Raw genomic sequence first — 21,141 nt, forward strand, 5'->3', positions numbered from 1 at the left:
CTAGGATACCCTTCAAACCAAGAAGATAACCAAAATACCCTTAGAACCTATAAAATGACCGAAATGATCCTAAAACCTAAAAAATGTCCAAGATACCCTTAGAACCTAAAAAATGACCTAAATGACCTTGAAACCTAAAAAATGACCGAAATGACTTTGTAACCTAAAAAGTGACTGAAATACCCTTAGAACCTAAAAAACAACCGTAATACACGTAAAAATGACAGAAATACCCATAGAACCTTTAAAATGACCAAAATACCCTTAGAAGCTAGAAAATGACCAAAATGACCTTGAAACATAAAAAATGACTAAAATGACATTGTAACCAAAAAGTTATTGAAATACCCTTAGAACCTAAAAAACAACTATAATGCACTTAAAACTAAAAAATGACCGAAATACCCTTAGAGCATCCACAATAGTGGAGCTAAAAATTTTGCTATTTGGCACTACAAAAAGTTACTTTATCTATTTTACCTACACACATGCTGCAGCAGTGGATCTATTTTAGCTTTCAACACAATAAAATAATATAAACATCACAATAAAATAATATATCTACTACAATAAAATAATACATCCACTACAATAAATAATATATCCACTACAATAAACAACAATCACAACCACCCACAACCGCTACCGCTATCACTACCGCCACCGACACTTCCACCGCCAACGACACCGCTGCCGCTGCCACAGAAATCCTTTTTGTGTGCTCTGTTTCTGGTTTTGTGCAACAGAACATAAAAATAGGACAAGAACTTCCCCCGAGTTATACGGAAGAAACAATTGACTGTCTAAAAGAGATTTCTATGGCTAAATGCAATTTCATAAATCCATCATTCTAACAAAAAATGCAGCACAACACTTCTAAAACCACACTCATTACACAACAATCCTCAAAACTTTTTAAGTGCCCATCCCAATTAAACAAACTCTATACTAATATATTTCTCTACAAATCTAAAACACCATGACCTATGTACCCTAAAGCATATACTCTCACAGGAAAATAAAATCCCCACTCACCAAAGTGTCATCATCATTGCATCAATCAACCCGAATCAGATGTGAAACATTAAGAGCCCAACAAAATCCACCAGTACAATATCACAAACCATCTTAATATCTCTACTCAGTACTCACACTCACACTTACCAAACCACAATCATCATCAATCTACCAAAATCAGATATGGAACATTAAGAATCCTGAAAAAACTACCGTATTCATCCATTTCTAGCAACTCAAAACAGCTAATACAAAGCAAAATGAAATCTCATAACATAAAATCACCAAGCCAATAATCCAGAACAACAATAAAATATCATATATAAAAAATCCCACATTCTTTGATGTTATACCCAAATAAAAAATCTCACATTCTTTGATGTTATACCCAAATCAAAAATCCTAAGCATCCACATGAACAAGACAGAGACAACTGACCCGAAGCGGATCAACGGAAGAGAAGTGGGTCTGAGGCGGATCAGCGGTTTGGGACGGCTAGTGCGTCGGTGACATCGAGCTTCGATGGTGGTGACATTGACGATGAGTCGGGCCGGCAGCGGTAAACAGAGTGAGCTTGAGAGACCGGAGTTGAGAGAGTACGCTTGAGAGAGATGAGCTTCAGATGAGATGAGAGAGAAAGGCACGGTGTGATAAAAGAATGAAAAAGAAAAAAAGAAAAAAAAGAAGCAAGTTGTATTATTTTAATCCCCGGCTGGAATAAATTTTTTTTTTTTTTTTTTTAGGTCTCAGCTACAGTATAGATGTGCGCTGTAGCAATGAAACTAAAAAAAATAGCTATAGCTCCACTACTGGATGGTGGTTTTTTATGTTTTGGTGGAGTTAAAATAACTATATAGCTATTTAACTCCACTACTGCAAGTGCTCTTAGAATCGTAAAAATGACCGAAATGACCCTAAAACCCAAAAAATGACCAAAATACCCTTAGAACCTAATAAATGACCGGAATAAACCTGAAACCTAAAAAATTATTAAAATGACCTTGTAACCTAAAAAGTGACTAAAATACCATTAGGACCTAAAAATGACTGTAATGCACTTGAAACCTACAAAATGACCAAAATACCCTCTGAAACTCTCTAAAATTACCGAAATACCCTTAAAACCTAAAAATGACCAAAATACCCTTAGAACCTAAAAATTTACCGAAATACCTTTGAAACCTAAAAAATTACTAAAATACCTCTGAAACCTAAAAAGATAGTTGAAAACTGCAAAGTGTGACCTAGATCACACTGACATGCATAATGAGATAGATCACATTGAGTCATATTGATATCCTTGCGAGCACTTATTTTCTATTATTAAGGTTGAACATTTGAAATAGATCACATTGACATATATAAAGAAATGATGGTTGAAAACTGCAAAGTGTGTCCAACCTTGCAAACATGAATCCCAAATTTCTCATGCACATTCATGCATAAGATTGTCCTAAGTTAATTTTGATTGGTGCTTAATAAAATATTAATTCAAATTTAATTGTGAGATCTTTATATCTTAACTTAGTGGTAAGCATAAGATAATTAACATTCATGCATAGAATTATCTACATGTATATGTATTTTTAAACATCTTAGAGGCAATAACTTAGTGGTAAAACAAGCGTGTTTTAACCAGGATACCCTAGTTTGAGCCTTTGCGTTGATCCCTTATCGTTAATTTAATTTTTTTAAATAATTAACACTTTAAAACATAACCCTTGCTGGTATCTTTTTCTACTCACCCTAGATTATCCATTTGTATATGATGCAATTTGTTTACTAAGAAATCACTTTTCCATATTCACATATGAAAAGATAAAGAATTCACTAGTTCTGTTTGTATATACCATAGATGATCCAAAGAAATTAGACCAACTACTTGCACTTGGAGCTATAAATGAAAATTTTTATCTCATAATATCTATAACTTGATTTGATATGTAACTCACTTTCATGTACTACAAGCAGGTCTCTTGTTGCAAAGTATCTCAAAGAAGCAAAACAACTACAAAGAAATCCATTTAAAAAGGGAAAATTCATTTTAAAAAAATATATATCTGCTACAATGTGTTTCATTCACATCTATATCTGAATACCATCATGGTAACGATTGAAAAAGAGACAACCAAAATCATCTACATGTCTGGATTTCATTCTTAAATTCTCAAGAGGGCAACTTCTAACTTGTAGGAATTTCTTATTGTCCATTCTGCAACACCAATGGCAACTGAAATATCTGCATTTAAATGATATAACTATTAGTGCTTTAAAAAAAAAAATGTTCGTAAGAGCATCTCTTTGCATAGAGCCTTAGATATTTAGTTATTATTTAAACTAGTTGCTAACCCGTGCGATGCACGGAATAGTTAAACAAAATTTATACAAATTCACTTTTATTGGTACAATCATTTGAAAACAATTCTAACTAATACCCAAATGTAAGAGACACATTGACTTACTATTTAAAGTAGCCTTCTGAAGAATTTACACATATTGTGCAACTGAGCCTTAATTTCTCATCAACGGTTAGAAATATAAACTGCAAATATATAAATAAAGACCATGACTTGAGAAGTACGCATTAAACTTCAAATTAGAGTAGTAATGTTACTTTCTCAATCTTTGCTCAGTTGTAATAATAATATAAAGGAAATTCAAAACATGGAAAGAAAATAAAAATTACAACAATTAATTCCATTATCTTTCATGCTATACTTTGTAATTGTATGGAATTAAGTCAACTCAATTTAAGTAGTTGTAATAAAATTGGCTTCTACTATTCTCTATTCTATAGAGATATGAACATATTGGATTTCTCAAACAATTACCGGTATTGCAATAAAATGATTTATTATTGAAAATAAGAAACAATTAAGCTCATCCCTTAAAGATTTACCTCTTGTACTTGGTAATTTCCATTCAAACTTTAAAATAGATTATTTGCCTTACCTAGATGTTTTCCTTGTGGTGAGGACAAATAAAATGAGACAGGTGCTGCATGACCTTCAAAGCAAAAAAGCTTTCTTCTAGTCAAAAACAAAACTCGTCAAGAGAAGTAAGAGAGAAAGAAATTACTCAATGAAAAACCATGGTGAATGGAGAAAAGATTTTTGAACTTCCAAAGATCCACATAAATTTTAGCCATAGGTGCAAAATGCCAAGTTAAGAAATATAAATATTGATCTACAGGTGCAATTTTTAAGTAGAAAATAGCAAAGAAAATCTGGAGAGAGAGAGTTTGCAGAAACCAAAGAAAATCTCTCTATAGCTTAAGAAACACAATATACTAAAATTAAAGAGAGAAAATTTTCGGATGACAAAATATTATAGATAATTTAAAATAATTTTGGTTTAATTCCTGAACACTACAACTCCATAAAATTCATACTAATAATAATATTTTATGATAGCGCAGTTAGAATTTTGGTTTAATTCTTGAACACTGAATTGGAAATTGATTATATGAGTATTCAATGGTGAACAAAAATTAAGTTAAAATTTGAGCATTGTAACAACTTCTTCACACAGTATTCTACGGGTAGCAACAAATTTAATTTGAGTTTGTTACTATATAATCCAAACTTATTAATATATTAGGACTTTGAATTAACTCAATAAAACTATCAAAGCCTTTCCACTACAAGAACATGTGAAGATTCTGTTAATTTGAGCAAACTTAAACCCCTCCATCTACTTAAATTTTAGAAACAGATTATACACTTAAAAGGGTTAGTAATTTATAGCACTTACCCCCCACTATTAGTATATAAATACCAAGTGTGGTCGTCGTAACCCTTTGAAAGAACCTTCCCCAATTGGACCCTATCAAAAAAAAAAAAAAAAAAAACCTAATTAACAAAATTGATCCAAAAGGGTCTAAAAAGCACACAAAATCAATTCAAAAAACAAAAATATGAGACAAAGTAATTACTTTCCGCTGCCAATGAAATCGTCTTCTGTATTGTTGTTCCAAACTGCAATACTTATCTCTCTAAGGCCCTCAATTAACGAAAACACAAACTTCTCTTGGAATACCGGATTATTATGACCATCTATACACACACACACAAAACAAAATCAACATAACTCACTATAACTCTATAGAAGCCTCAAAAATATAAAGAGAAATTAAAGGGGTTGAATTTGATATTTACGTTTGGAGAGAGAGAGTTTGCAGAAACTGTGGCTTTATATTTCTTAACTTGAGAGAAGGGTAAGGTTGCCAGGGTTTTGAGGAGTTATAATGTTTTTATTTTTATTTTTTATTTTTTACACTGAATTGGAAATTGATTATATGAGTATTCAATGGTGAACAAAAATTAAGTTAAAATTTGAGCATTGTAACAACTTCTTCACACAGTATTCTACGGGTAGCAACAAATTTAATTTGGTTGTGTTACTATATAATCCAAACTTATTAATATATCAGGACTTTGAATTAACTCAATAAAACTATCAAAGCCTTTCCACTGCAAGAACATGTGAAGATTCTGTTAATTTGAGCAAAATTAAACCCCTCCATCCACTTAAATTTTAGAAACAGATTATACACTTAAAAGGGTTAGTAATTTATAGCACTTACCCCCCACTATTAGTATATAAATACCAAGTGTGGTTGTCGTAACCCTTTGAAAGAACCTTCCCCAATTGGACCCTATCAAAAAAAAAAAAAAAAAAAAACCTAATTAACAAAATTGATCCAAAAGGGTCTAAAAAGCACATAAAATCAATTCAAAAAACAAAAATATGAGACAAAGTAATTACTTTCCGCTGCCGATGAAATCGTCTTCTGTATTGTTGTTCCAAACTGCAATACTTATCTCTCTAAGGCCCTCAATTAACGAAAACACAAACTTCTCTTGGAATACCGGAGTATTATGACCATCTATACACACACACACACACAAAAAAACAAAATCAACATAACTCACTATAACTCTACAGAAGCCTCAAAAATATAAAGAGAAATTAAAGGGGTTGAATTTGATATTTACGTTTGGAGAGAGAGAGTTTGCAGAAACCGTGGCTTTATATTTCTTAACTTGAGAGAGGGGTAAGGTTGTTAGGGTTTTGAGGAGTTATAATGTTTTTATTTTTATTTTTTATTTTTTAAATATTGTGCTGACGTGGAAAATTGTGATGCCAGTAGAGGCTTCCGTTATATATATATATATATATATATATATAGATAACTATAATTACTCAAGAACCTTAGCTTATCTAGCTCAACTTGACAATATCAAGTTCAAAATCATATGTAATAAGTTTATTATAAAAAAAATCAAGTAAACAGCAACATGCTAAAAAAATGGATATAATTAACCTTTGAGAGGTTTCTTACCATCTGAAAGTTGAGTAATAATGTAAATGATTGCGGGTGCATATCAGTGTTTCAGCTCTGTTTTAGAGCTTGATCTTGTTACATGGACTTCAATTGTATGTGCATATGCATTCTAGATGTTATCTTTTTACATGGACTTCAATCTAATTATCAACTATAATTAGATAATTGATAATTTTTCAATTATAAGGATAAAATAGCTATGGGTTTAGGTTGGATGCTTATATCCCAAAAAAAGGGTTGCATGAAAGAGATGACCATTTCATGAGGTTAACTCCTACTTATGAAAAGCTAATTAGAATTAAGCAATAGCATCACTAATCTGAAAAGTTAATATAGAGAATCAAATGGAAAATTAATAACATCAATGACTTGTCCGGCAAATTAATATTAATGACTGGTCCTATTGATGACAAGCTACTTTTGTCACATTCAGCGATGCCCTTATTTTTTACTCACATCAAAGAAAAAGCTGCTAGCAACATTCTACTACAAACAAATTGACAAGAAGCTGCAAGATGTGAATCTATTAAAATACAATATTTAAAAAATTTAATCCTTTACACAAAACAATAGTACTATATAAGTTAAGACCAAAACAACAAGTACAAGGAACAATATGTCCAAACATAATTACAAAATCAAGTTAACAACTCACCTGACCTAACAAAACTCATAGTGAAATAAATAGTTCAATTGGACAGTAGACTTCAACAGAAATTCAAAGCAAAACTTACAGCAAGGTTACCTCACCCAACTTAGATAACAATGGCTCACAATGAAACCATAGCCTTAAAAGGTTTCCAATGAATACACAAAACATAATAAGCAAAAATTTTAACTTATTTAATAAACCCATCCATAAAGGGTTTGACTTTGGTTACACCCCTGGATTAGGAGGGTAGGTTCTTAGTAATAACTGATAATGAGGTAGATTTTTATCAAGGTATTTAGGGTTTGTTTTGAATCGGCTTATTTTGCTGAAACTGAAAACTTTTTGCTGAAAATACTATACATAAAAATAAAAGTAGATGTGGTAAAACGGGTGGGTCGGATCGGGTTTGAGTCAGGTCAATCAGGTCGCAGATCAAAACGGGTCATTTTTAAATAGGTCAATTAGGTCACGGGTCGGGTCGGGTTGACCCGTATTTTCAAACAAGTTTTTTTTTTTAATAGATGCAATCTGTCAATTGTTTATGAGTTTCTCAACTGTGATTAGATTCTCACTAGTGATACTGTTACCACTTACCAATTACCACTAAACACTTGATACCCAACTTTGGTGCGAATTTTGTTCCAACTTTCTAGAAGCTAATCTTGGTATAATCTTCGATCTATTTAAAGTATGAAGAGAAAATGAAGGTGGCAAGTAAAAAATGACAAACTATAATGGAATACAACCAGCTAATGTATACATCAAATTTAGTAATTTACCAACACGTATAACATGCACATGCATTGTACACTAATATTAAAGAATTGGGATTTCCCTTGCTCCTCACCAAAGCCAAAGGACACTACGGCGCTAATGTGAACTCATCAAAAGCACAATTCGTGCACTTAGTCTCTAGATCCTCCATTCATTCATTTTCATTTACAGCTATACAATTCATTGTCCTGCACCAGTATATAGAAAAGCCATCAAGCAGTAGCTAGCAAGACCAACTTAATCAGCTTTAAAGACCACCAAAATAGAATGGGTGTTAGAAAGGGAATCTTGCTAGTAACCCAGAGTTTGCTTCTACATTCACACACATGATAGCAAACTTGTAAACTTGTAAAAAGTATATTTTAAGTTTACATTACTAATAATAGCATTCCCACAAAAAAAAAAAAAAAAAAAAAAAAAAAAAAAAAAAAAACTACATGTCATGGACCATGTCAAGTTATCGGCCTTCTTAAGTGCACATGTTTCTGTTGCATTTAAAATAATAGTAAAGTTAAATTACTTAGAGTGATAAACTAAACAAAAAAAAAAAAAAAGATTTAAAAATAAACATAACATGTTATAAAATAAACATTGTGGTTGTGGATGTCACGTTTCACTCTTTGTCTTTCACGTTTGTGAATTGTGTCTTTGGGCTTTGGCTTTGTACTGTAGCTAAGCTAGTCAATGAATGAGATTTTTTCATTTTCTTTTTTTTTTCCTTTTTTTAATGGTTGTGTCTTGTTGTCTTGTCTCATTCTCTCGTGTCATGTTTGTGGAGGCAGTGAAGCTGAAGCTTTATTGGTTGATGGTTTTGAGGCTCAAATAGTCAAATTGCATGTGAAGCTATTGTCTTGTCTTGTAATTTATTGACTATTGGTTTGGTTCTGGTGCTTTATGCTTTATGCACCTAGTATTAGGACGTAATTTAAATATTTTTTTAGCGAATTTTTATTTTTAACAGGTCAGATCACAGGTTATTCGGGTCGAGTCAGGTTAACCCGCAAAAAAAATCGGGTCAGGTCACGGGTCAACTTGTTTTTGTTTCAGGTAAAAAAAATTGGGTTCTGGTCAGGTATTTTTCGAGTCGGGTTAGAAAATTTTGACTCATTTTGCCATGTCTAGATAAAAGTTAGTTGAAATAATATAGTAGGACCCATAAATAGTACAAAAAGTGCAATGAGACTCATGAATAGTAACAAAAATAAGCTAAATAGTAAAATAAGCTGACTTTTTAAGTTGGAACCCAACGCACACTTAGGGTCCGTTTGGATACAGCTGAAAACTAAAAACTAAAACTGAAAACTGAAAAACACTGTAGCAAAATAATTTTTAAATGTGTGAATAGTACCGTGGGACTCATTTTTAATGAAAAAGTTGCTGAAAAGTGAAATTTGTGGGTCCGTGAACAGTACACGATGTGCACTGATTGGCCGAAAAAGTTAGAAAAGTCAAACTTTGCGGCTACTGTTCATTGAACAGTGCATGAACAGTAGCCGCAAGTCTCACAAATGTGTGAAAAAAACAAAACAAAACAAAAAACAAAAAACACAAACGCAGACGTGGGTTTTCAGCCTAATCCAAACATAACCTTAGTTCAGACCAGTAAGGATAGTTTCAAAATTATCCTACCAAAACAAGGGTAATTATTGGGTACTCTTGGAGTACCATAAATGCATACTCTCTCCTCTCACATAACTGTGGGTCTCATTAATTAAATTTATGGTGAGACCTACAATTCATGTGAGAGAGGGGAGTACGCATTTATGTTACTACTGGAGTATTCAATAATTTTCTCCAAAACAAAGCAATTAAATGGTAATAGCTACAGATTTTTCACAAGGTCTCAGTCCAATCCACTTAGAATTACTCAAATGTTGAATCGACAGATAGAGATATGCAATCAATTGTTTTGAAATAAAACTAATGAAACAGAAAGAGGAAACAAAACAAACCAAGAGCACACAAATAGAAGGGGCAGTAATATGCAATTAACAAGCATTTAAAATAAAAACAAAATACTTATTCAAATGGGTTTCACTGAAAAAGGAACAAAAAAAACCCGTGAGTGAAATTAGGGTTTTGTTTTGATCCTAACCTTCACTTAAGAGTAAATTGACGGAGAAAGAGCAAGCAAGAGTAATTCCTCAGAAAGAGCAAACCAATTCCCTCTAACTAGTCATGCAAGTGAAGTCGCCCCTAGGAATTGAGAGAACATGAGAGACAAGATTTTTTTTTTTTTTTTTTTTTTTTGAGAAGCCGGCCCTGGGAATTGAGAGAACGCGTGGAAGAAGATCATTTTTTTTTTTTTTTTTGGCTTATATATGTTAACTGGCCTTCCTGGTAACAGGTATCCACTTAAATTGAATAAACGGTAAAGATTAAAAATCATTAGATTTAATGGTCAAGATTTGGGTGGATACTATAACCACTAAAAAAACATGGGGTGCCAATGGGTTGGGTTGGGTCATAAATGAGTTGGGTCATAGATGGGTTGAGTGTATAATTATCCATTTATCCATTTATGACCCATTTATATATAAATTAATTATCCATTACCAACCCAACCCATTTAATTAGTAACCCACCCATTTAACCCAATATGACCCAAATACCTTTAAAACTACTTGAATACCCTCTTAACCTCCAAAATACCCATAAATACCTAAAATGATGCAAATACCCCTAATCTTCCAAAATTACCAATATACCCTTGGACATCCAAAATTATCCCCAAAATCTCTAAAATTAGCAAAAATACCCATGAAACCTCTAAAATGACCAAAATACCACTGATATCTCTAAAATCACCAAATATGCTTAAAAACCACTAAAACGACCACAATACCCCTTGAAACCCAAAAAATGACCAAAATACCCCCGAAACCTAAAAATTACCAAAATACCCCCCAAAACTTAAAAAATAACCAAAATACCTCCAAAACCTAAAAATGACCAAAATACCCCCAAAACCCCAAAAAATGACCAAAATACCCTCAAAACCCAAAAAAATGACCAAAATACCATCAAAACCTAAAAATGACCAAAATACCTCCAAAACCCAAAAAATGACCAAAGTACCCCCAAAACCCAAAAAAATGACCAAAATACCCCCAAAACCTAAAAATTACCAAAATACCCCCAAAACCCAAAAAATTACCAAAATACCCCCGAAACCTAAAAATGACCAAAATACTTCCGAAACCCAAAAAATGGCCAAAATACGCCCGAAACCCAAAAAATAACCAAAATACCCTGAAACCTAAAAAATTACCAAAATACCCCCCGAAACCCAAAAACTGACCAAAATACCCCCAAAACCTAAAAATTACCAAAATACCCTCGAAACCCAAAAAATGACCAAAATACCCCCAAAACCTAAAAATGACCAAAATACCCCCCAAAACCTCAAAAAATACCAAAATACCCCCGAAACTCAAAAAATACCAAATACCCTTGAAACCCAAAAAATAACCAAAATACCCTCGAAACCTAAAAATAACCAAAATACCACCGAAACCTAAAAAATTACCGAAATACCCCAAAACCTAAAAATTACCAAAATACTTCTGAAACCTAGAAATTTACCGAAATAACCCTAAAACTAAAAGATGACAGAAATGCCCTCATAACCTAAAAAATGGCTAAAATATCCTTAGAATCTAAAAGATGATAAAAATAACCCCGAAACCTAAAAAATTACCGAAATTCCTTCGAAACCTATAAAATGAATGAAAGACTCTTAGAACCTTTAATTTGTCAAAAATATCCTTGAAACATCCAAAATACCCTGAAACCTCTATTTCGGTAATTTTAGATGTTTCAGGTGTGTTTTGGTCATCTTACATGTTTAGGGGTATTTTGGCCATAATTTGGGTTTCAGGGGTTTTTATCGATCATTTTTTTAGGTTTTGGGGTTATTTTGGTCATTTTTTTAGGTTTTTGGGGGTATTTCGATCATTTTTTAGGTTTCAGGGTATTTTGGTAATTTTTTTAGGTTTATAGGGTATTTCAGTTATTTTTTAGGTTTTAGAAGTATTTCGGTCATTTTTTAGGTTCATGGAGTATTTTGGTAATTTTTTAGGTTTAGGGAGTATTTTGGTAATTTTTTAGGTTTAGGGTGTATTTTGGTAATTGTTAGGTTTTGGGTGTATTTTGGTCATTTTTTTTAAGGTTTTTGGGGTATTTTGGTCATTGTTTTAGGTTTTGGGGTTATTTTAGTCATTTTTTAGGTCTTGGGGTATTTTAATCATTTTACAGGTTTCAGAGGTATTTTGGTCATTTTTTAGGTTTCGGGGGTATTTTTGCTAATTTTAAGGTTTCAAAGGTATTTCGGTCATTTTTAAGGTTTAGGGGGTATTTTGGTCATTTTTTAGGTTTAGGAAGCATTTTGGTCATTTTTTAGGTTTTTAGGGTATTTTGGTAATTTTTGGGTTTTGGGGATATTTTGGATAGTTTAGAGGTTTTGGGGGGGGGTATTTTGCTCATTTTAGAGGTTTTGGAGGTATTTTTCTCATTTTGTGGGTTTTGGGGGTATTTTGGTCATTTTTTGGGTTTTGAGGGTATTTTGGTTAGTTTTTGGGTTTTTGGGATATTTTGGACATTTGAGAGGTTTTGGGGGGGGTATTTTGCTCATTTTAGAGATTTTGGAGGTATTTTGGTCATTTTGGGGGTTTTGGAGGTATTTTGGTCATTTTTTGGGTTTTGGGGGAATTTTTGTCATTTTTTGGGTTTCGAGGGTATTTTTGTCATTTTTTGGGTTTTGGAGGTATTTTGGTCATTTTTAGGTTTTAAGGGTATTTTGGTCATTTTTTGGGTTTTGGGAGTATTTTGGTCATTTTTTGGGTTTTAGGGGTATTTTGGTTATTTTTTGGGTTTTGGAGGTATTTTGGTAATTTTTAGGTTTCGGGGGTATTTTTGGTCATTTTTTGGGTTTTGGTGGTATTTTAGTAATTTTTAGGTTTTAGGGGTATTTTGGTCATTTTTTTGGGTTTCAGAGGTATTTTGGTCATTTTTTGGATTTTGGGGGTATTTTGGTCATTTTTAGATTTCGGGGGGTATTTTGGTCATTTGCTGGGTTTTAGGGGTATTTTGGTCATTTTTTGGGTTTCAGGGATATTTTAGTCATTTTCTTGGCTTTGGGAGTATTTTGGTAATTTTTAGGTTTTGGGGGGTATTTTGGTCATTTTTTAGGTTTCGGGGGTATTTTGGTCATTTTTTTGGGTTTTAGGGGTATTTTGGTCATTTTTTGAGTTTTGGTAGTATTTTGGTCATTTTTTAAGTTTCAGGGGTATTTTAGTCATTTTCTAGAAATTTAGATTTTATGTTGTTTATTTAAATTTTAGATGGGTTTAGTGGGTATTAGTGGGATTATCCATTTAGACCCATCTAATTAAATAACCAAATGGGTCTTTACCCATTTAACCCAAATATTCAAATGGGTTGGGTTAAGACTTATCCAAATAAGGTGGGTAATGGGTGGGTTCATGGATATGGATAAAAATTGCCACCCCTAGGTGCCATGGAATAACCCTATTACCAGACTTTTTTTTTTTTTTTTGGTAAATAAAACTAACATCTAGGGGTAGTTGTAAACAAGGAAACTTCCTAGAAGTGCCTAATAAATCACTTTACCCATTTTTCAAGCCCACCCACGTGAAAGCAAGCACTAATGCACTATACCACTGTCAATTTATTTACTTTGTCATCTATTTCATTCTCACCTACCACCTGCACTTAATTTTTCTTTGTTTCTCTCGTTTGGTAGTTTAACTTTATGCTTTCTTCTTCGCCTTCTCTTATTCTATTCTTCCAGTTCTTAGTGTTTTTTTTTTTTTTTGGTTGGTCCCTGCATCGTCTGGTTAAGTTCTTTTTTTTTTAGTTGTGTTATATTTATAATATTTTTATAATACTTTTACAATAAATCATAAGCGGTAAATTGTTATTAGTTTTAATTTAAATCCACAACTTAAATTACTTTTTTATTCACCCATAACAATCTGACATTTTGAATTTGTTGTGAAAATATTATAGATATAGCATTTTTATTTTTTATTATTATATATATTCAATGTATCTGTGCTCATTTCATCTTGTTCTTTTTCTATTTTTGACCGAAACACCCAGAACAGGTAGAAATTTGATTCGAGGTGGAATATGGGAGTTTACCATTTCCGTTTGCATTCTGGTACAAGATATTCTGATTGTTTTGATCTTAATAGAATGAAATTCATAACATTTTCAACATTATAAAAAAATAATTTTCTAAAAAATACATTATAGAAAATGCTATTGGAATTCATTTCACCTCGATTCAAACACTATCTAAGAAAGTTAGAAAATTTTGAAATGTTAGAGCATTCATAACAATAAGATTGCTAAAAATATAGCTTTTAATAACTTAAGCACTATTTTATTTATTTTAATACTTCACTTTATAATATGCTCACATCAAAAGTTTTATTTTAATATTTAACATATTAAAATTATATATTTAACATAATAAATAATAGGCACAACCACTACCACCACAGCTATAAACATCGATGAAATAAAATGGTATTTATTTTTTAATAACTTTGGAGTTACGGTAAAATTTTTTACTTGGTTGTTAAATTATTTTTTCAAAGATGACATTTTACTTGGTTGTTAAATTTTTAAAAATTTAACAACACTAATGTAGCTTCTTTTTCTTTTTCTTTTTCTTTTTCTTTTTTGTATTTTGTATTTTGGTTGCTAACTTAAAATCATTTTAACATCTCCAATGTGAGTGCCGGAAGAGTTAAAATGTAGTAAGAAATTAAAAAATTGAAAGGTTGAAAATAAAATTTGATTCAAGGGTTGAGATTAAAAGATCTTTTTAACTTTTAATCTCACCCGTTAATTTACTTTTCCGTGGTGGTCCGTATCTGGGAGAAAGGATCCAAATTTTTGTTAACTCAAACATGTGATGGCTCTGTCATTTACTCTGATTCAACCACATTATTTATTGTTACTTTTTAAATTTAATCTGTCATTCATTGCCTCTCTTAAAACACAGCTGCTAAAGACTTGGACACCGCCGACGTTGACTGAAGCACCCCCTTCCATCTCGTCTTGGTCTGGGTTTTTTTTTTTTTTTTTTTTTTTTAATTTTGTAATAAATAATTTTCTTCCTAAATCCCATATAGACATTACAGTATTTGATTTTGTTTCTTTATGTTTCTCCTCACAGGAGCTCAAGAACCGGATGTCAAATTCATCAACGTCGATCAGGCCACCCTCTCCTATCTAATCTTGGTCAGTTTTTTTTATTTTATTTTATTTTTGCTTTGACTTTTAATTATCTAGAAGATCATGATTAGTGTTTTGATGTCTTTTTCCACCGATTATCTGTGCTTCCAACAAGTAAAAGGCAAGCTGCTGCTCCATTGGCTCGGGCAAGGCATCACTAAGATGCCTCTAAAAGTATAAACCCTGAGGCTTTAGGACATTTTAGGTGTGAGCCTCAAGGAAATTCATGGAAAAATAAAATAAAAATGGTTAGTTCTATAATTTGGAAAAGGCCAAAAAAAAAAAAAATGTCAGTTGTTCTTAACTGACGTTCATGGTCCTTCCTTTTAGGAGGAACAAATTAAGCTTTTTGAGGTTGACACTTGAAAGAATCAATTTATAGATGTGAGTTGAATTAGGATTTCTTTGTTCAAAAGTTTTTAAAAGCAAATCTAGATCTCACTCTTTTTCAGTAACGAATCAGTAAAGATTCTAAAACTGGTGAAAAAGAAGAGTTGAGTTGTGGCATCATCATTGGCTTCTAATAGTCTAATGTATGGCTGAGACTTCAGAGTTTCATTGTTATTGTTATATTATTAGGATAAATTTAGGTACAAAATTAAATTTGAACAAATAATTATATTTTTTTTTTTTTTTTTTGAGAAATAGTTTCAACCTTTGACGTCCACTTTTGATAATTGTACTCTTTATCATCAAACCAAGACACCACTTCTGCAATGTATGTGTGTGTATATATATATACACATTTTTTTTTTCTTTCTATTATACTTGTAATTATTTTATTTTAGTTATAAAAGTTCTGATGTTGTCTCTAAATAAAAACTGGCACATTTATTAATCTGCATAAAGAAAACGACACTTCCTTGGGAGAATATTCAGGGATTTTAATAGTAAATACAGTCTTACATAGAGGGCATTTGGATTCAATTTAATCCTACGTCTACGTTTTGCAACACATTTTCAGTCCTTTTTTTTTTTTTTTTTTTTCTGCGCATGAACAGTGATTTTACTGTTAAAAATAGGTCCCAAGATACTATTTACATATTTAAAAATTATTTTGCTACAGTGTTTTCAGTTTTCAGTTTTTAGTTTCAACAACAATAAATTCAATCCAAACGGATCCTATATAATACATAATGTGGAGGGATGAACCTCACACATGATGGTACAACTTCACTTAGGCCCAGCGCTTCATTTCTTTTATTGAGACTCATAAATACTTAAAGGTCAGGCATGATTTTTATTGGGTATGTCATATCTCATTGATTTTTTTTTTTTAATTTTTTTGGTGGGTTTTATTTATTTGATCATTACAATTTTTTTTTTTTAATAAAAAAATGCTGTTGAGACCCACTTAGCATGGCAATGAATTATAGTATTATAAAAGTTGGCAGGATTGTAGAGAGTGGAAGGTTGAAAAGTGTAAATAATTTTAAGTAAAGAATTATGTAGGAAAGTTATGTGTAACACATTAAATTATGTTAGTTTGTAAAGAGGTTGCCTGGCTGTAGGCATTCTATGCTATTGTTGGATATATTCTTGCCCAATCTGTTAGCATCTTCTCTTCTTTTTGACAACTGAAAAGTGATGTGAAAGAATAGATTTTGAAAATTTTATCACCGTGTCTGAAATCCCAAACAAACATGAGTTAAAGTTGATGAGTATTTTGTATTTTGAAGAGAGTAAAAAATTTTAGAATCCAAAATGTGTGCATTTATGCTGTTTTTTTTAAATATTTTCTTTAGCAATTTAATGGTGCATGGTGTGAGCAAGGGGTATTCTTTAGAAAACAAAATTGATTGTGGAAAATAAATACTATAACCTTATAGTGTTTGTTATGAAATGCAGCAGGATTTAATAACAGAAACTGATAAAAGCATGTGAAGATCTCATAATTAATCATCTCAAGCAGCTTTACTCCACAATAAGGTTAACACTTACTACTTCTTTGTTTACTTAATGTGTTTTTGTCGTACAACTCATTAATTATTAAGATGATTAATTTATTCTAGGTGAAACTATAGACATAACCCTTCAAGTGATTCACTAATTATAATGATAGTTTGAATAATATTAGTAAAAAATATTTTTGTGGTTTACATAAAATTAATATTTTTTATTTATAATTTTTTAAATTAATTTGTGCAATGCGCAAGCATACTACTAGTTATTTTTGAGAAACAAACACACACACAAGGGTAATTATACCACATTGCTTAAGAAAGTGTGTTGTGAGTTATATAACTTCAGTAGAGTTTGTGTTGCGCTTTGGGCATACTACTAATTTTAAGTTTCCATCTCAATATTATTGCATTACTTTTGTTGTGGTTGACACGTGACTATATATTATTTATGTTCAACTTCTCCCGCGAATTTATTTATTTTCTTGATAATATGCAATTCATTTGGACACATTTTAGTATATTTTTGGATATTTTGTCCACTTTGAGTTTTTGAGTTTATTTTGGTCATATGATAGGCTCATGGGTATTTTAGACGTTTTGGAAGTTTTAAGGATATTTTGGTTATCTTGACCATATTTTTGTCATCTGAATGTTTCTAGTATATTTTTGTCTTTTTAGAAGTTTTGAGAACATTTCGATTAGTTTGGAGGTTTTAAGGTTATTTTGACCATTTTATAGATTTGGGGGTATTTGGTTTACATTGGAGGTTTTGATGGTATTTTGGTCAATTTGAGAGGTAAATTTGTGATTTTGGATGTTTCAAGGATACTTTTGTCATTCTAGAGAGTTTGAAGATATTTTGATTATTTGAAGGTTTTACTTTTAGGGGACATTTTGAAGATTATGAGAGTATTTTGGTAAGTTTTCTCATGTTAAAAGAGATGGCAATAAGCCGGCCCATCTTTTGGCACAACATGCTAAGTTTGTTGTTGATTTTGAGGCATGGATTGAGGAAACCTCCAATTTCTTAGAAGCTAGTATTGCCTGTGATGTAGTTGTTTGTACTTGATTTTCTATACTAATGATATGCAGCAGTATTTTCTCATCAAAAAATGGATCCAATCAAGAAACTAAGTTCAAGTATCCAAACGTAACCTATGTAACCTATAGATTTTTTTTTTTTTGATGTTCTTGTTTTTCTCCTGTTGTTTTTTTATTTTATTTTTATTAACTAGGAAAGTGTGATTGACGTTTTAATTTTCTTTTTTTGTGTGATCATTTGTGCAAACATTATGCGTGCCTAAATTCAAATTGCATAGTAATCTTTCAGGGACTGAAAGTTTGTTTTGGTGAGGGAGCAGTGACAATGGAGAAGCGAAAGATGCATTATACGAACAAAAGGGGAGATTCCAAAAAAGTAAAATATTTTGAAGGATCGACCTCTAGGTCGAATAAGATACATCATATGAATGCAAGGTGCAAGGAAATTGGTGCTGATGTGGAATCATCTTCTGGGTCAAATAACATTAAACTTCTATGTGGCTATCCTAATTCATCAGAGCAGATTGTTTCCAAGGTGGTACCAGGGTTTAGTGTTGATAAACAGTTCTATAATTTGGATTCTTCCTTGCACGACAAGCATTATATTCTGAGGCATAATTGCCAAAAGCGTTCTATTCTCACTCATAACAAATATAACTTTACACTAAAGGAGTGGTTGGAGCGCAATACAGATAATTGGTGTCCGATTTATCGAAAGTGGAATGTTGACCGACCAACCAAAGAGGCTAAGAAACTTATACAATGTATTCTCCATGCGGTTTATGATTCTCATTCTAAGGGCATCTTTCATGGCTTCTTGCACCATCCTAAGAATTTTTTCATTGAGTGTAACCGCAAGAAGATTAAACTTGTGTACCTTGTATATGAAAATATGGAACCAAAAACATCCACAAAGGACGCACGTCAAAATGACATGTTAGCCATGTCACATGTGATTTTTGATCAAATTCTTGGAGGTAGGATTGGAAAGAAGTACCCAGAAGATTTGGAAGATCTATGCAGATTGCTTTCTGATGATATGAGTTTTTGAAATTGGACAATTATTGTTGACCATCCGTCCCTGTGGCATTGGAAGATTAGATTTAATTACATTTAGCGTGTCTGGATGCAATTTCGGCATGCTGATAGAAACCTTAAGGTAAAAATGAACGACTGTCTCAGAAGATTTCCTGGCTATGATTGGAAAAACAAAATTCCTTCTAATACTCCCCTTGAAAGGATATTCAATAATAATTTTTACAGATCAATGCTGCAAGAACTCTTCCGATATATTAGGGTTGTTCGTTTCCATTATATGGATGATGGAATTGATCCACAAACGGAGGCAGACTACTTAGAGGAGCAATTTATTGAACATAAAACTACTGAGGTTTGTGAACTCCTTCTAGTGTACTTGCACAGGATGGTATGCCAATTGGGTATTGAGATCTAAAGCCAATGCACCAGCTGATTCCTGTACTAAAAGAGGTTCTTTTCCATTACCTAAATGATGTTTTGAGCACAAAATGCTGATTTAAATAGTGAAATTATGTTGGTTTAAAATGGTGAAGGCTGCATCTTCGTTCTTTGTTCTTCACCCCCTCTCCCTCTCTCCTACCCTTTTATTTTCCTGACCATCTTAGCGTTGGTGAGTTAGGGACAAAACAAAACAAATACGTTTTGTATATGCTCCCGTGTAATTACAGTGTTGACAGATGCTGTCTTTATTTTTTTATAATCTAGAATAGGAATTAATTGTCATTATGCAACAAAGTCTGAAGGTGGAGCCGCGGAGCATTTGGATTTGATCCATTCATGGTATAACAGTTTAAAATCAAAACATTAATTAACATAACAAAGGCCAATTTCAGTAAGTTCTAACAGAAACAATAGGGTCTTTATTTCAAAAAGAAACACTAGCAGCTTGTGAGTTGTGACCGGTTTCCTAGTAACCTCTCTTGTGTTCAAAAAAGAAGACTTGCACAACAGTTCTCAGAGGTAGCCGTTCAAATATTTACAGCATGGGCACGTAATTCCGGAGACAATTTTTGGCATTCTAGAATCCGGCAGTCCGCAGAGGTGGCTTTTGTCTGCTTTACACAGATCAGGATGCTCATGTTTATCAATTGAGACCCATTGTGAATGTGTAAGAAATGAAATTAGTGAATTAAAGTAACCATGAACTTGCTTCCGGCTAATCTTACGTTGAGAATGTGCAAGAATCTGTTTGGCCCTGCATCTAACAGCATTATTAAGCTTTGAAAAATTTAGTATGCGGCAAATTGGTTCGTATCAATCCAGAAGGCATTTGACCTTATCATGAGCAACTATTGTGATTTTTTTTTTTTTTTTTTGTCTTTTCCTTTTGTTGGCAATAAAATATTGGCTAATTACAAATTACATCCTTAAAGTTTTGGGGTGTTTGGATCTTACACCCTAAAGTTTTAGAACTTGAATTTTAACTCCTGAAGTTTGGGAGTATTTGGATTTTACAACCTAAAATTTCAAAATTTAGATTTTACCCCATAAAATTTGGAGGTGTTTAGATTTTACCTCTAAAATTTGAGATTCTTTGAATTTTATATCCTAAATTTTAAATTTTGGATTTTACTCCTAAAGTTCAATTATGTTTGCATCAGCAGCCATTCTATCCATATTTTCCGCTAAGTGCCACGTAAACTTGTTACACTTGTTTAGTTCATCCAACAAAATGATGTCTTTTCATTTTTATTATGCCATGCCATTTTTAATTATTTAATTTTTTTAGGCTATAAAATGATGTGACATTATTTTATTGAATAAACTAAATATGTGTGGTAAGTTTATATGGTACTTAACAGAAAATATGGATAGAGGGGTTGTCGGTGCATACAAAATAGAACTTCAAGGGGTCAGATCTAAATTCTGAAATTTTAAGGTGTAAAATCCAAATATCACCAAACTTTAGGAAATAAAATCCAAAATTTGAAACTTTAAAGTGTAAAATTCAAACGCCCCCAAACTTCAGAGGGTAAAACTCAAATTCTAAAATTTCAAGTTGTAAAATCCAAACACTTCCAAACTTTAAGGTTATAGTTTGCAAAACAAACAATGCAGCACAGACCTCTAGAGAACTATATTTCTATGTCTACTGAACT

At 32.0% G+C, this 21,141-nt stretch overlaps 1 protein-coding gene across 8 annotated transcripts in view; it reads left to right on the forward strand.

Annotated features, from left to right (window-relative positions):
* Nucleotides 1-21,141, forward strand: part of LOC126697870 (uncharacterized) — an 81,795-nt gene that overhangs the window by 29,785 nt on the left and 30,869 nt on the right. Inside the window, exons 1-3 of one of the 8 annotated variants that reach the window (XM_050395006.1) lie at nt 14,771-14,885; nt 15,001-15,065; nt 18,294-19,763. In XM_050395006.1, coding sequence (XP_050250963.1) covers nt 18,330-19,055 — 726 coding nt within the window. In that variant the 5' untranslated portion in view covers nt 14,771-14,885; nt 15,001-15,065; nt 18,294-18,329 and the 3' untranslated portion in view covers nt 19,056-19,763. Of the gene's footprint in view, nt 1-14,770; nt 14,886-15,000; nt 15,066-16,280; nt 16,307-16,907; nt 16,988-18,293; nt 19,764-21,141 lie in introns of those variants that run through there. The other 7 variants (XM_050395008.1, XM_050395007.1, XM_050395003.1 and 4 more) reach the window with 7 other exon arrangements.

Source organism: Quercus robur, chromosome 8 (genome assembly GCF_932294415.1).
Source record: "Quercus robur chromosome 8, dhQueRobu3.1, whole genome shotgun sequence".
NCBI classification, from domain to species: Eukaryota; Viridiplantae; Streptophyta; class Magnoliopsida; order Fagales; family Fagaceae; genus Quercus; species Quercus robur.